We start from the raw sequence: 15,347 nt of genomic DNA on the forward strand, positions 1-15,347 counted from the left end.
GGAGGTTTTGTTTCTGTAGAGGCTAAGTGATATGAAAAGGCAGTGGGCCCATCACCTCCCTATAGGGTGACCACGTGTCCTGGATTGCCCGGGATAGTCCCGCATTTTGCAGGTCTGTCCCGGGCACATTCATTCCAGGACAATACAGTGTCCCGGAATGAAACTGACACAGCCACCCCCCGGGCCAATCTGATGCCCCTAAAAAAGGCCGCCACATCACCGTTTTACTCACTGACAATACTTGTCCTGGCCGGGAATGCCTGGAGGAGCACAATCCCGCCCCCTGCGTGTGACTGGAGAAATCATAAATCCCGCCTCTTGTGTCCAATCACTGTGCTGTGATTCGTTATTAGACATGTGCACAGCAAAAATTTTCGTTTATTTCTGTTTCGTTTCTGTTCGTTTATCGTGATTCGTAACGAGTCGTAATTTCGTAAGACGTTAGTTATCGTATTCGTACTCTTTAGTATTTTCGTAACACTCTTTTTTCCGTTTTCTGTTTTTTTCTGTTAGTTTATTTTTCGTTGAATCGAGATTCGTATTTTCGTTATATTTTGTATTCTGCCGCGTTCGTATTTTTAAAATTATTTTATTCGTTCCTTCGTTTTTACGTTAGTTTAATTTTCGTTGTTTTGTTATTCGTATTTATATTATATTTTCCATCATGCCGCATTCGTATTTTCGTAAAGAAATATATTTTCGTTGCTTTATGATCATTCGTATTTTCATGTCTAATTTCCTTTGATTGTAAAAACGTACTTTTGTAGATTTTATTGCATTCGTAATTCTGTTAGAATACATTTTACGTTTATTCGACACACTACTCGTCGTAATTTTGTAATTCGGATTTTACTGTGATTGACTTGACTGTCTTAGTTAGCACACACACCCTGTCTAGAATGAAGTCTGACGTAGAAGAAAACTAAAATATGTCAGATATTACAAATACAAATCTAGAAAGTAGATGCACTGCAGTCTAACACAGAAAAAGACACAATGAGCCAGGAGGTAATGAGAAAGAAGCTCATTGGGGGAAGGAACAAACCTCTTCAGAGGAAAGGGACAGCGCTCAGTGGCTATTGGTCAGAAATATTTCAGTACTAACGAAAGCTAATTTACATTATTTTGTATTTTCGTTGTTTTCATTTCAGTTTTCCGAAGATCCGTAATTTATTTTTCGTTAGTTTTGATTTTCGTTTTTTAGTCTTTGTTCGGCATTTCGTTTTCTTTTCGGTCTTCGAATATTAGTAAGTTTGCATTTTCGTTCATTTTGTTTTTCGTAATTATTTTTTTTTTTTGGGTTCGGTATTTTCGTTGTTTCTATGTTTTCGTTTCTTTCTTCTTTCGTATCTTCGTTGTTTTCCATATTCGTTATTTTGAAAATATCGTTATTCGTTATTAATTGCGCTAAACCATTCGTTCATTCGTATGTTAACGAATCAACTAAAATAACGAAAAATGACGGAAAACGTATTCGTAACTTAAAAAATTGCACATGCCTATTCGTTATAGCACAAGCTGATTTTTGGGAAGGGAGGGTGTCCCTGAATGGTAGTTTGGAAATGTGGTCACCCTACCTCCCTAACATCCACCCAAAATTCATCGTTGGTTGTATAAATTCTTTAAGAAATACTCTTTCTTTTTAAGGATGATGATCTTCAACTCTGGATCTTACATTACTAACTTAATATTCAGTGTTTATATTTTGGTCAGACTCTTGTTTTTGCCCCTGCTCCAAATTCCCTCAATGGATACTCCTACTATTGCAGAGCTTAAAGTATGTCTGAAGGCAGTCAAGTGAGGTTAGTGTAAAGCCTGGTACACACGGTTCGATTGTTGGCCAATCGAGTGTCTGATTTTTTGTCAAAAGGGCGCGTGCCAGGATCTTGTCTTGCATACTTATGGTATACAATTGTTGTGCCACAAACACGAAAGTAGTGAGGTACTACGGGGAAATTCAGCTCTTGAGCGCCACCCTTTGGGCCCCTTCTGCTAATTTCGTGTTTGGTGAATATCTGACTTCAAACCATTGTCCACAGAAAATTTACTACCCTGTCATCCAACATTTGTTGGCTGAAAATTGGACAACAATTGTCAAAAAGAGCGTACTAACAGTAACATTTTAGGATAACAGACTGTCAACAGACAATCCTCTGCCAACAATCGAGCCGTATGTACAAGGCTTAAGAGTTTTGATGGGGGCAGGGGGATATTTGGAGGGGAGGTAAGATAATTTTTTTAGAGAGATAATGAATCAAACTGACCTAAAACATCAGTTTATTGACCTTTATTCATTAAAAAAACATAAAATAGATGAAATAAAATATATAGTTTTTAAAGTAAACATTTGGCAGTTAGCAGCAACATCAATCAAATGCAGGTACCCTTTAGTGTGTTTCTCAGCACCTCAGTACACCCAAAAGCCAGGCCATCCAAATATGCAAATACTGAGGAATCAAAGTTGAGAGATGGGATTCCCCTTCTGTCACCCAACTTAAAGGGGTTGTAAAGGTAATCCCCCCCCCCCCCCTAAATAGCTTCCTTTACCATAGTGCAGTTCTCCTTCACTTACCCCATCCTTCGATTTTGCTTTTAAATGTCCTTATTTCTTCTGAGAAACCCTCACTTCCTGTTCTTCTGTCTGTAACTACACACCGTAAAGCAAGGCTTTCTCCCTGCTGTGAAGAAAGCCTCTTGAGGGGGAGGGGGGCAAGCAGGAGTGTCAGGACGCCCACTAACACACAGCTCCTTTCTCTTTCTGCAAAATAGAGAGCGTCCTGACACTCCTGCTCGCCCCCTCCCCCCTCAAGAGGCTTTCTCCACACCAGGGAGAAAGCCTTGCATTACGGTGTGTAGTTACAGACAGAAGAACAGGAAGTGAGGATTTCTCAGAAGAAATAAGGACATTTAAAAGCAAAATCGAAGGATGAGGTAAGTGAAGGAGGACTGCACTAAGGTAAAGGAAGCTATTTAGTTTTTTTGTTTTTTTTACCTTTACAACCCCTTTAAGTTATATAGAACATTGGGCAGCACAGTGGTGTAGCGGATAGAACTTTCCCCTAGCAGTAAAAAGGGTAGCTGGTTTAACTCCCAACCATAACACTACCTGCCTGGAGTTTGCATATTCTCCCTATGCCTATGTGGGTTTTCTCAAGGTACTCCAGCTTCCTCCTACACTCCGAAGACATGCAGGTAGGTTAATTGGATCCTGTCTAAATTGGCCTTAGTATGGTTAGGGTTAGGGACCTTAGATTGTAAGCTCCTTGAGGGCAGGGACTGATGTGAATGTACAATATATATGTAAAGTGCTGCGTAAATTGACGGCACTATACAAGTACAGTGCCTGAAATAAATAATAATAAGTAATAGAACATGGCCATCATGTTTAAATAGCAATAGTGAGGTGTAGAATGGGGAGGTCATTGCTAGACTATTAGGTAGATTCACAAAAAGTTAGGCCGGCTTATCTACAGATAAGCTGACCTAACTCTGAATCTAAGCCGGCCTATGTTTAAGTGTATTCTCAAACAGAGATACACTTAAACATACCTAAGATAGGCTGGCTTGCGCTATTTTTATTTTAGGTTGCAATGTTTCTTTTAGCCGCTAGATGGCGCTTCCATTGCGGCCGGCCTAGATTATGTAAATGAGGGGATACGACGATTCCCGACGATTTACGAGCGTGCGCCGGGCCTACACCGTCAAGTTACGTTGTTTCCGTACGCGATAGGCCGCCTAAAGTTATTCCACCTATGAGGTGGAATAACAATGTTAAGTATGGCCGCCGTTCCCACCGCGAGGTTCGAATTTTTTACGTCGTTTGCGCAAGTCATCCGCGAATCGGGATTTACGTTGTTTACGTACACGTCGAAATCAATAGGCCTGTACGGCCTACTTAGCCGCAATGCGCACTGGGAAATGTAGTCGCCCGGCACATGCGCAGTGTAAAAAACGTAAAAAAACGTGAGGTCAAGCCTCATTTCAATACTACACGCCCCCCTCCCAGTCATTTGAATTAGGCGCGCTTACGCCCGCTCGTTTTAGGCTACGCTGCCGAAAATTTGAAGGTAAGTGGTTTGAGAATCACTTCTGACCTAAATAATTTAAGGCGGTGTAGCCTAAAAAGAGTAGGCTAGGCCGTCCTAATTTTAGGCGCCCCTACGTGAATCTACCCCTTTGTATTTCCTAAAATCAACATTTGCATACCCGGGGGTTCTAGAAGACACTGCAAAGAAAATGTAACATATAAGTATCTTTCAGCCTTTAAACAGGCAGATTATGGATGATGAGCCCAGTAATTATCTCTGCTGTACTCAGATGAGATATCTGTAAATGATATCCTGGTGCAGATGCTGGAGGAAAGGGCAGGGTGTTTTCTGTACAGAAGAGAGAGTGAAGTACATGTAAGTAATCGTCATTTCTATGGATGGACTGTTTGAGTCAAAACCTGTGTTTTAAACGTGACATTTTGCCCATATGTGATAGCTTTGGGTTTACTTTTCTAGCCCGTGGCTGGCGGTGAGCACTGAGTGGCAGTACCATGCATCTGGTGATATCTCTTCTCCTACTCACCATCCACTATACACGTAAGTTTGCAAAATAATTATTTTTTCTGGCATTCCATAATCAATATGAAAAAAGTGCTATTATATTATAAAATTACACATCATAATCAAGAAAAAATATATATGCGGTATATTAATAATAATTGCGTTTTTATAATAACCTGTTACATATTAATTATTATAAATATTTTTATATTATGTTATATTATTATTATTATTTTCACTGCTCTGACATAGAAACAACTTACTTAAAATTACTCCTAAAAAAAGAGCTCCTGTTAAAGGGGACCAAAAACACCACTGTACACATAAATGAAATATCAGAAGACTAGCAACGATCGTCTGATTTTCCTCGTTGTTTCACAGCAAATTGGAGCCCATGAAGGAAAATTAGTCCGAAAATTTTCGTACGACAAAGGCTGTTTTTGTTGTTTATTATTACGGATCATGCGCAGTGTTTCGTTTCAGATTTTTCTTGTATGCAAATTGTATAAAAACGGTACGCATTAAACGAAAATCATTCTTTTCCCATACAAGACATTTTTAGGAGCTTGTCCCTTTGAAAATGTTCGTTCAGAAGGTCGGAATCGGCTGTAGAAAGTTGTGTACACACTATTCGAAAATAATGCGAAAGTTCCTCGGACTAAAATGTTCGCCCGATTTTCATCTAATGTGTATGAATCTTTAAACCCCTTTCACACTGAGCTGCCCATAGCGTCGGCAGTAAAACGCCGATATTTTTACCGCCGACGCTATGGGTGGATTTGCGGCGCATTTTGCCCGCTAGCTAGCTTTTAACCCCTGCTAGCGGCCGAGAAAGGGTTAAAACCGGTTTAGCAGTGCTGTCCCATTGATTTCAATGGCCAGGAGCGGTAAACACGCCGCTCCTTCACCACTCCAAAGATGCGGCTAGCAGGACTTTTTTTTACCGTCCTGCTAGCACAATGCTCCAGTGTGAAAGCCTTTGGGCTTTCACACTGGAGACAATGGAGCAGCTGTTTGAGGGCAGATTGCAGGCGCTATTTTTAATGCTATAGCGCCTGCAATGCGCCCTCAGTGTGAAAGAGGTCTTACTGATCATTTTTTTGCTTGCAAATGCATGCACATAAATCACTCCTAGCACGAATAGTAGAGTGTAAGAATTTTTACAAGCATATATGAGATAGATAGATAGATATTGGTACCATTATTAACCTGTAGTATAATTATGGTGTTCATTTTAATTATTATCACTGCTACAACTTGTACAACTGGTGAACTCTTTTTATTATTGCTATAATTATTATTTTAATAATTAATTTACTTTCATTTACTTTTTTAATATTTTAATTATGATTATTTCTAAAATGACATACCGTATTTATCGGTGTATAACATGCACAGGTGTATAACACGCACCCTAACTTTAACCACTTAAGACCCGGACCAAAATGCAGCTAAAGGACCTTGCCCCTTTTTGCGATTCGGCACTGCATCGCTTTAACTGACAATTGCGCGGTCGTGCGACGTGGCTCCCAAACAAAATTGGCGTCCTTTTTTTCCCACAAATAGAGCTTTCTTTTGGTGGTATTTGATCACCTCTGCGTTTTTTTTTTTTTTTTGCGCTATAAACAGAAATAGAGCGACAATTTTGAAAAAAATGCAATATTTTTTACTTTTTGCTATAATAAATATCCCCCAAAAATATATATTAAACAAATGTTTTCCTCAGTTTAGGCCGATACGTATTCTTCTACCTATTTTTGGTAAAAAAATTGCAATAAGCGTTTATCGGTTGGTTTGCGCAAAATTTATAGCGTTTACAAAATAGGGGATAGTTTTATTGCATTTTTTTCCTTTTTTTTTTTTACTACTAATGGCGGCGATCAGCGGGTTTTTTTCATGACTGCGACATTATGGGGGACACTTCGGACAATTTTGACACATTTTTGGGACTATTGTCATTTTCACAGCAAAAAATGCATTTAAAATGCATTGTTTATTGTGAAAATGACAATTGCAGTTTGGGAGTTAACCACTAGGGGGCGCTGATGGGGTTATGTGTGACCTCAAGTGTGTTTACAACTGTAGGGGTGTGTGGCTTTAGGTGTGACGTCATCGATTGTGTCCCTCTATAAAAGGGATCACACGATCGATGATGCCGCCACAGTGAAGAACGGGGAAGCCGTGTTTACACATGACTCTCCCCGTTCTTCAGGTCCGGGGACCGATCGCGGGACTCCAGCAGCGATCGGGTCCACGAGTCCCGCGGTCACGGTCTCGGAGCTTCGGACCGGGTCGCGGGAGCGCGCCGCGGGCGCACGCCTGCGACCCTACAGCTAGGCTTAAAGGACAACGTACATATACGTTGATGTGCCCAGCCGTGCCATTCAGCCGACGTATATCGGCGTGAAGGGGTCCTTAAGTGGTTAAGAGGGACATTTCAGGAAAAAAACTTTCCACAGCTCCCCACGTATAACACGCAGGCACAGTTTACCCTCTATTTTCAGGGTAAAAAAGTGAGTGTTATACGCTAATAAATACAGTAATTCCGATTGAGAATATAATCAGTGAATACTTTCTTCCTCAGGCCAGTGAACAGAAGGATAAAGATCAGTCAATCAGGGTTTGGTCACAGTAGTCACATTATTTTACAAAGAAAAAAGGCAAAATGCAGAAATGTATCACTTTTTATATATCTGCACTAAAATGCAGCACTTATGAAACAATCTGATATAGTACATTTTGGAAATATTACCACACAGAGCCTGTTCACGTTGACTGAATAAGATCCTTCAAAAAAAAGTACAGCGTATTTGAATGTGCATGTGTATGAAAGAGAGTTTAACTCCCCTGGCGGTATTCCCAAGTCTGACTCGGGGTTAGATTTCTGTACCAAAAGCGGTATCCCCGAGCCAGACTCGGGATCGCCTCGCAGCATCCACAGACAAAGTTACTTACCTTCCCTGGATCCTGCGATGCATCCCCGCTGTGTGAGCGAGCGGGACCTCGCTCGATTCACACAGTGCCCCTGTGAGCCGCCGATCTCCGTTCCCTGCGAAGTTACGACGCACGGGGGCGGAGAACGGCGCCAAATTCAAAAAAGTAAATAAACACCTTACATACAGTATACTGTAATCTTATAGATTACAGTACTGTATGTAAAAAATACACCCCCCCCTTGTCCCTAGTGGTCTGCCCAGTGTCCTACATGTTCTTTTATATAATAAAAACATTTCTTTCTGCCTGCAAACTGTAGATTGTCCATAGCAACCAAAAGTGTCCCTTTATGTCAAAAATGGTTTTAGATCAGCTAAAAAACAGCGATAATAAATTATAATCACTTGCAGAATTGTGCGATAGCGATTTGTGGGGAAATTCGTCATAAAAAAAAAAAATAATGACAGCGACAATTCTGCAAATTTCAGTGTTTTTGAGTTGATTACATTATTGAATAATTTTTATTATAATTATATTATTATTTGTTATAATTATTTATAATTATTTATTATATTATAATTTATGATTTTGTTTTTCAAACTTTTTCATACCCGGAATGCCTACTAGACTCTTGTTTGGACAGATTTAAGTGAGTTATTCATAAGGATTACAGGCCTACAATGTAAAACACCAAATTTCCTTGCAAAATAATGGTACCGCTTTCAGCACCTAAAATCTGAAATTATCATACCGCCAGGGAGGTTAAGGCTGGGTTCACACCATTGCGAACTGGATTTCACATATGACCGCAGCAGGTCTGGTGCGTATGGAAGAAAAATGCTGTGCATCTTTTGGTAAGTTTCAGGTCCGAATTCATCTCAAAATTGGGGCTGAAATCGGATCTGAAACCGTAAACTAAGACACATCGGACCCCTGCTGTGAGCCGCATGCGGCTCATATGTGAACCAAGCCTCAAGAATATTGGCGCATATGTTATAGCATGAAGAAACCCTGAACTTTGATGTCAGCACTAATCTGTTGAGTTAGCATAAACCAATTTTTATTTATTCGGCGTGTCATAGATGTCTTTGAGTGCTCAGAAACAGGGGTATCTTTGTATGATCCTCCGATTATGTATTTCAACTATTTAGGAGTTAAAGCGGAGCTCCACCTTAAAGTAGAACTCCCGCTGATCGGAACCCTCCCCCCTCCGGTGTCACATTTGACACCTTTCAGGGGGGGGGGGGGTGCAGATACCTGTCTAAAGACAGGTATTTGCACCCACTTCCAGCCACACAGTCTCGGGCAGACTGCGGGCATGACGTCACCTCCCCCCCTCCCCCCCTCCCCCCGTTGTGTTCTGGGAACTTTTGGCTCCCAGTACACAGCGGGAGCCAATCGGCAGGCGTAGCGCGACTCGCGCATGTGCCGTAGGGAACCGGCAGTGAAGCCGGAGTGCTTCACTTCCTGGTTCCCTCACCGAGGATGGCGGGGGGGGGGGGGCAGCAGAGTGACAAGCGATCGCTCGTCCTCTGCTGCGGACGGCGCTGGACTCCAGGACAGGTAAGTGTCCTAATATTAAAAGTCAGCAGCTGCAGTATTTGTAGCTGCTGGCTTTTAATAATTTTTTTTTCAGTGGACATCCGCTTTAAGGCAGGTGATATGATCTCCCTAATAGTGCAGACTTCCAGAAGAAGTAGTGAGTGAATCAAAAATAAGTGAATTAAAACATGCTTGGGATAGATCTTCATGCAGACAAAAGAGATTTTTCCATACATTTACAAATGGCAAAGATACAGTAAATAGCCCGCCTTTAAAGGGAATTTTCACTTGTAAAGGGGATTTCCACATGAATAAGGTAAAACTCTGCTGACTTCCATCATCCAATCATGTGAAAGCAAACATGGAACAATAAAATGCTCAGTCTCTGGACAACCAGAGGCATAGCTTGAAGCTTGTGGGCCCCGCTGCAAAAGTTGTTCTGGGGCCCCCTCACTACTATCCGCCCTCTAGGGGAAGCTCCCTCTCCTGGGCCAGCATTGGACCACTGTTCTGTCTATCATAGAAGCCGGTCCAGGAGGCGGGACTTTGTATTAACCCCCTTAGCGGTAAACCCGAGCGTGACTCGGGGTGGGTTTTCAATGCTAGGATCGGTATCCCCGAGTCACGCTCGGGGTGGACGTGCAGAGTGTGCAGCGGCGCGGCTTACCTGTTCGCTGAATCCACAGGCAAGTTACTTACCTTGTCCCTGGATCCAGCGATGCCAACGCGCTGTGTGAGCGAGCGGGTCCTCCTCGCTTGATTCACAATCTCATTTCCCCGTGTGCCGCCGATCTCCGTTCCCTGCGACGTTACGATGCGCGGGAGCGGAGAACGGCGCCAAATTCAAAAAAGTAAACAAACACATTACATACAGTATACTGTAATCTTATAGATTACAGTACTGTATGTAAAAAATACGCACCCCCCTTGTCCCTAGTGGTCTGCCCAGTGCCCTACATGTTCTTTTATATAATAAAAACAGTTTTTTCTGCCTGAAAACTGTAGATTGTGCAAAAGTGTCCCTTTATGTCAAAAATGGTTTTAGATCAGCTAGAAAACAGCGATAATAAATTATAATCACTTGCAGAATTGTGCGATAGCGATTTGTGGGGAAATTCGTCATAAAAAAATAAAATAATGACAGCGACAATTCTGCAACTGAGCAAATTTCAGTGATTTTGAGTTGATTACATTATTGAATAATTATTATTATAATTATATTATTATTTGTTATAATTATTTATAATTATTTATTATATTATAATTTATAATTTTGTTTTTTAAAAAAATTTCATACCCGGGATGCCTATTAAACTCTGGTTTGGTCAGATTTAAGTGAGTTATTCCTAAAAATTGCAGACCTACAGTATAAAACACCAAATTTCCTTGCAAAATAATTGTACCGCTTTTGGTACGTAATTCCAGACAGAATCATACCGCCAGGGAGGTTAAAGAGGCCCCCGAGTAAACAGGAGATTCTCGCTGTATGTAATCTGACGGTGCTCATCCCGCCCCCTCCCTGTCCCCTACGAGGCAGCAGTAATCTGAGGTGGGGCTACAGATGGGCATTGGTCAGGCTGCATTCATGGCAATGGTCAGGCTGCATATGAGCATTGATCAAGCTGCATTGATGGGCAATTGTGAGGCTACAGATGACATTGGTCAGGCTGCATTGATGGGCAATTGTGAGGCTGCAGATGACATTGGTCAGGCTGCAGATGGGCAATGGTGAGGCTGCATTAATGAGCACTGAACCTTATTTTGCTTCAAAGTTCGCTATTTAAAATTTACATTTTGTTCCCTGAAACTTCCCTCCTAAAATGAAGGTGCGTGTTAAACGCCTGTGAGTGTTATATGCCGATAAATACGGTAATTATTGTATCCTGCAGTGATATTTTATTTTTCTCTACCAAACTACAGATTTACAGCTGAAATGTACAAAGTGTCTAAAATAGCCTAACCAAAAATGAACTAAAGGGATTTTAATGTATTGTACTGTATGCACTAATATTCATAAAACTTTATGTGTTTATATATCAAATTTTAAAAACCAAGTACATATACTATTAATTTGGTAAAAATATAAACAACGCTGTTTATCATACATATAATTACTCATATAAAAAATATTATCTCCTAAAAACCCCAATACAAAATTAATAAATAATTGAATGCAACCCACATTTCAATTTTCTTGTCTAGGTAAGTATCAGGACCTTTTTTATTCAAGGCGTTTCTCAAGTATACGCCCACTTCTTTAGGAAATTTTGGGGGGGTATCTTATGAACAGAAGATATATATAAATATATACATTGGTACCTTGAAATACGAGCATAATTCGTTCCAGAAGAATGCTTGTATATCAAAGCGAGTTTCCCCATAGGAGTCAATGGAAATTCAGATAGTTTGTTCCACAGTGACTGCTATTTTATGCAGTACCGCATGTGGCCAGAGGTGGGGGACGATGAAGACACTCGGAAACACTCGGAGACCGCTTGGATGCACTCGGAGACACTCAAGAACAAAGTGTCTCCAAGTGTTTACGAGTGCATCCGATCGGCTCCGAGTGTCACCGGCGCCCCCACACCTCTGGCCAAATACGGTACTGCATACCCCATTGGCTTGAATCCTGCTCATCTTGCAAGACAACACTCGCAAACCGAGTCAGGATTTTTTTTTAATCGCTCGTATTGCGAAACGATTGTAAACCGTGTTACTCGCAATCCAAGGTATTATTTGCACTTTCCAGCATGGGACCACAGAAGAGGGACCTGGCCTGGCCAGAGGCTGAGGGGATGGCCAACTTTAAAGGAATATATATTGTGCTTAGCCTGTTTTTCACCAGTAGAAGAACTGCCAACTGCCCAGACAGTCATGTATATATTTACTTATGTTATATTTATCTTCCCTTCATTAGATACTTACCAACCTCCCACTATTTCCAAAAAAAAGCAGGCATTGACACATGAAACGCTTTGAATATAAAGTTCCAAATACTTACCTGGACAAGAAAATGGAAATGCTTAAAAATTCTGTGTTGGGTCCTTTGGGAGATAATATTTTATTATGAGTAATTATATGTATGATGAACAGCGTTGTGTATGTTTTAAGCACATGGATAGTATATGTACTTTTTAAGATTTGATATGTAATTACTTGTTTTTATGAAAATTAATACATTTAGTACCTTAAAAGTCCTTTAGTTAATTTTTGGTTTTGTACCATTTGGAGAAATTTATATGAACTTACCTTTTTGCTTATCTTAAAAATAAATTACAAATTGTTTAAAGGGGTTGTAAAGGATTTTTTCCCCCCACTAAATAGCTTCCTTTACCTAAGTGCAGTCCTCCCTCACTTACCTCATTCTTCCATTTTGCTTTTAAATGTCCTTGGGCCATATTCTGAGTAAAGTTACGATGGAGTATCTCAGGATACTCCATCGTATCTCTCTTTTTTGGGCCGCGTATCTATGCGAGTGATTCTTAGAATCATTTTCGCATAGATACGCTTAAGATCCGACATGTGTAAGTCACTTACACTGTCGGATCTTAAATGTAATTACTCCGCCGGCCGCTAGGTGGCGTTTACATTCAGGTCTCATTTGTTTATGCAAATGAGCCTGATACGCTTATTCACGAACGAAATCGCGTCGCGTAACCGTCGCTAACGTCGTTTGAGTAGACGTAAGGTTACCCCTACTATATGAGGGGCGTCGGGTCCGCGTTGTGTTTTCTTGTCGGGTACATCGTTTTACTAAGTCGTCCGCGAATACGACGCACACGTCGGCGTCATTGACGTTTTACACCGAGAACTGGAGCATGCGCACTGGGCTATTTAAAGCCCGGCGCATGTGCAGTTCGTTCGAATCGGGGGCGCGCTTAATTTAAATACAAGCCGCCCCCTTGGATATACGCGGGAATACGCCGGGCAAAATACACTACGCCGCCCCAAACTACGGAGCAAGTGTTTGGGGAATACAGCACTTGCTCCTGTAGGTTGGGGCGGCGGAGTGTAAATGGCTTACGCGCCGCCCGCCGAAAATGTAAGAGAATATGGCCCCTTATTTCTTCTGAGAAATCCTCACTTCCTGTTCTTCTGTCTGTAACTCCACACAGTAATGCTAGTGGGCGTCCTGACACTCCTGCTCACCCCCTCAAGAGGCTTTCTCCACACCAGGAAGAAAGCCTCGCATTACTGTGTGGAGTTACAGACAGAAGAACAGGAAGTGAGGATTTCTCAGAAGAAAAAGGACATTTAAAAGCAAAATGGAAGGATGAGGTAAGTGAAGGAGGACTGCACTAAGGTAAAGGAAGCTATTTAGGGAAAAACATTTTTTCCTTTACAACCCCTTTAAATAACACATAAGGTAAAAAAAATAATGTAGCGCCTGTGTACTTTCGTACAAGTGCTATACTTAAATTTAGTGGGAGAATGAGAGAGTTATGTTGCTCTAATTTTTTGATTTTGTTCAATTTGGCTGTCGCCAAATCTGGATTGTCCTGTGGGTCAGTCTGTGCCCCAGAGATGTGGTCTCATCTCTGGGTGGCAAGTGGCGCCAGAGGGGTCCAGGCGGAGCCGCTTCTTCCCAGCAGCCAATTGGAGGAGTTTTCCCTCGCGGGGCATGCTGGGGAGGGGTATTTCTGTGGCAGAGGCCGTTGTTCGGGGTTCTTCGTGGGTTCCTGCTTCCAGGTGCGGCACCCACCTTTAGCGTGTGCGCACATCACGGGCCCCGCCACTATGGCCTACCTGGCTGGGGTTGTGTGCTACGTGGAGTTCCTGACTCTGGGCTCTCATAGCCCGGAGCATCGTATGCTGCAAAGGGGCCCCAGTGACTTGCTGGGTCCCCACTTCTACTGAGAAGATCCCAAGCTGGGTGCTGTTCGGTGGGGAATCGGTCTGAGGAGAACCCGGAGGCAGGTGATCCAACAGGACTGTAACGAACCATCGGGATCTGGGTGACCGGACACTGACAGGTTGTCTTTAAACTGTCAGGCCCCGTACACACGACCGAGTTTCTCGGCAGAATTCAGCCAGAAACTCGGTCGGAAGCTGAATTCCGCCGAGAAACCCGGCCGTGTGTACACTTTCGGCCGAGGAAGCCGACGAGGACCTCGGCGAGGAAATAGAGAACATGTTCTCTATTTCCTCGTTGTTCTATGGGAGAACTCGGCCCGCCGAGCTCCTCGGCGGCTCCAGGACTGAACACGCCGAGGAACTCGATGTGTTTGGCACGTCGAGTTCCTCGGCCGTGTGTACGGGGCCTCAGTCGTGACCCCAAGAGATATACTGGGAGGATTCGCTCTGTTGTTCACAATTTCATCACTAGGCCTGTGTCAGAGGTCTCATCAACATCTTAATTTAATCAGAGCCAAGTCAGTGGCAGAGACTTGTTCCTCCCAGAAGCTGTAAGTGGCGCTCTGGCTGCCAGGCCTGTGAGAGGGGTCTGTCCAGGGGCACTTCTACCCACTCCGGCGGGAGTGGCGACGCGGACGAATGTAATTACAGAGGGCAGGATTGCCCTTACTATCCATAGCCTGATTCTGTGAAGTTGCTCTACCTTCACCAACCTATCCTGTCTACCTCAAGTTCACGTGTTGGTCGTGTTTGACTGGGAAAAATAAAGCATTTGAAAACGCAGCCAACGGTCCTGGACATTCTGTTATTGCTCTCTTCACCACCATCACCCCTAGACACAGAATAGAGGTAACTTAAAGCGGAGGTTCACCCGCACATGACAGTATTTCCCCCTAGATGGATGCTCGTTTTGTCTAGGGGAATCGGCTAGTTGTTTTAAAATATGAGCCGTACTTACCGTTTACGAGATGCATCTTCTCCGCCGCTTCCGGGTATGGGCTGCGGGACTGGGCGTTCCTATTTTGATTGACAGTCTTCCGAGAGGCTTCCGACGGTCGCATCCATCGCGTCACGATTTTCCGAAAGAACCCGAACGTCGGTGCGCAGGCGCAGTATAGAGCCGCACCGACGTTCGGCTTCTTTCGGCTACTAGTGACGCGATGGATGCGACCGTCGGAAGCCTCTCGGAAGACTGTCAATCAAGAAGGAACGCCCGCTCCCGAAGACCCATACCCGGAAGCGACGGAGGAGATGCATCTCGAAAACGGTAAGTACGGATCATATTTTAAAACAACTAGCCAATAATTGGGTGAACTCCCGCTTTAAACACGCCGACCCCAAATCTAATCAGCGGCTCCTCCGGGGGTAGCGCTACAATAACATGAACAGACTTCCATTGTGTTTGTTCTCCTGTCGCTTGTCAGAGTGAGAAGTCTGTTCGTAATGCCGGACCTTTTGACATTGTAT

General features: G+C 42.8%; 1 protein-coding gene across 1 annotated transcript in view; it reads left to right on the forward strand.

Annotated features, from left to right (window-relative positions):
• LOC120941466 (fibrocystin-L-like) overlaps positions 1 to 15,347 on the forward strand; it is a 239,500-nt gene that overhangs the window by 4,266 nt on the left and 219,887 nt on the right. The window contains exon 2 of the mRNA XM_040354858.1: positions 4,506 to 4,586. Within this exon, the coding sequence (XP_040210792.1) occupies positions 4,541 to 4,586 (46 nt within the window). The 5' untranslated portion in view covers positions 4,506 to 4,540. The remainder of the gene's footprint in view (positions 1 to 4,505; positions 4,587 to 15,347) is intronic.

Source organism: Rana temporaria, chromosome 5 (assembly GCF_905171775.1).
Source record: "Rana temporaria chromosome 5, aRanTem1.1, whole genome shotgun sequence".
NCBI lineage: Eukaryota > Metazoa > Chordata > Amphibia > Anura > Ranidae > Rana > Rana temporaria.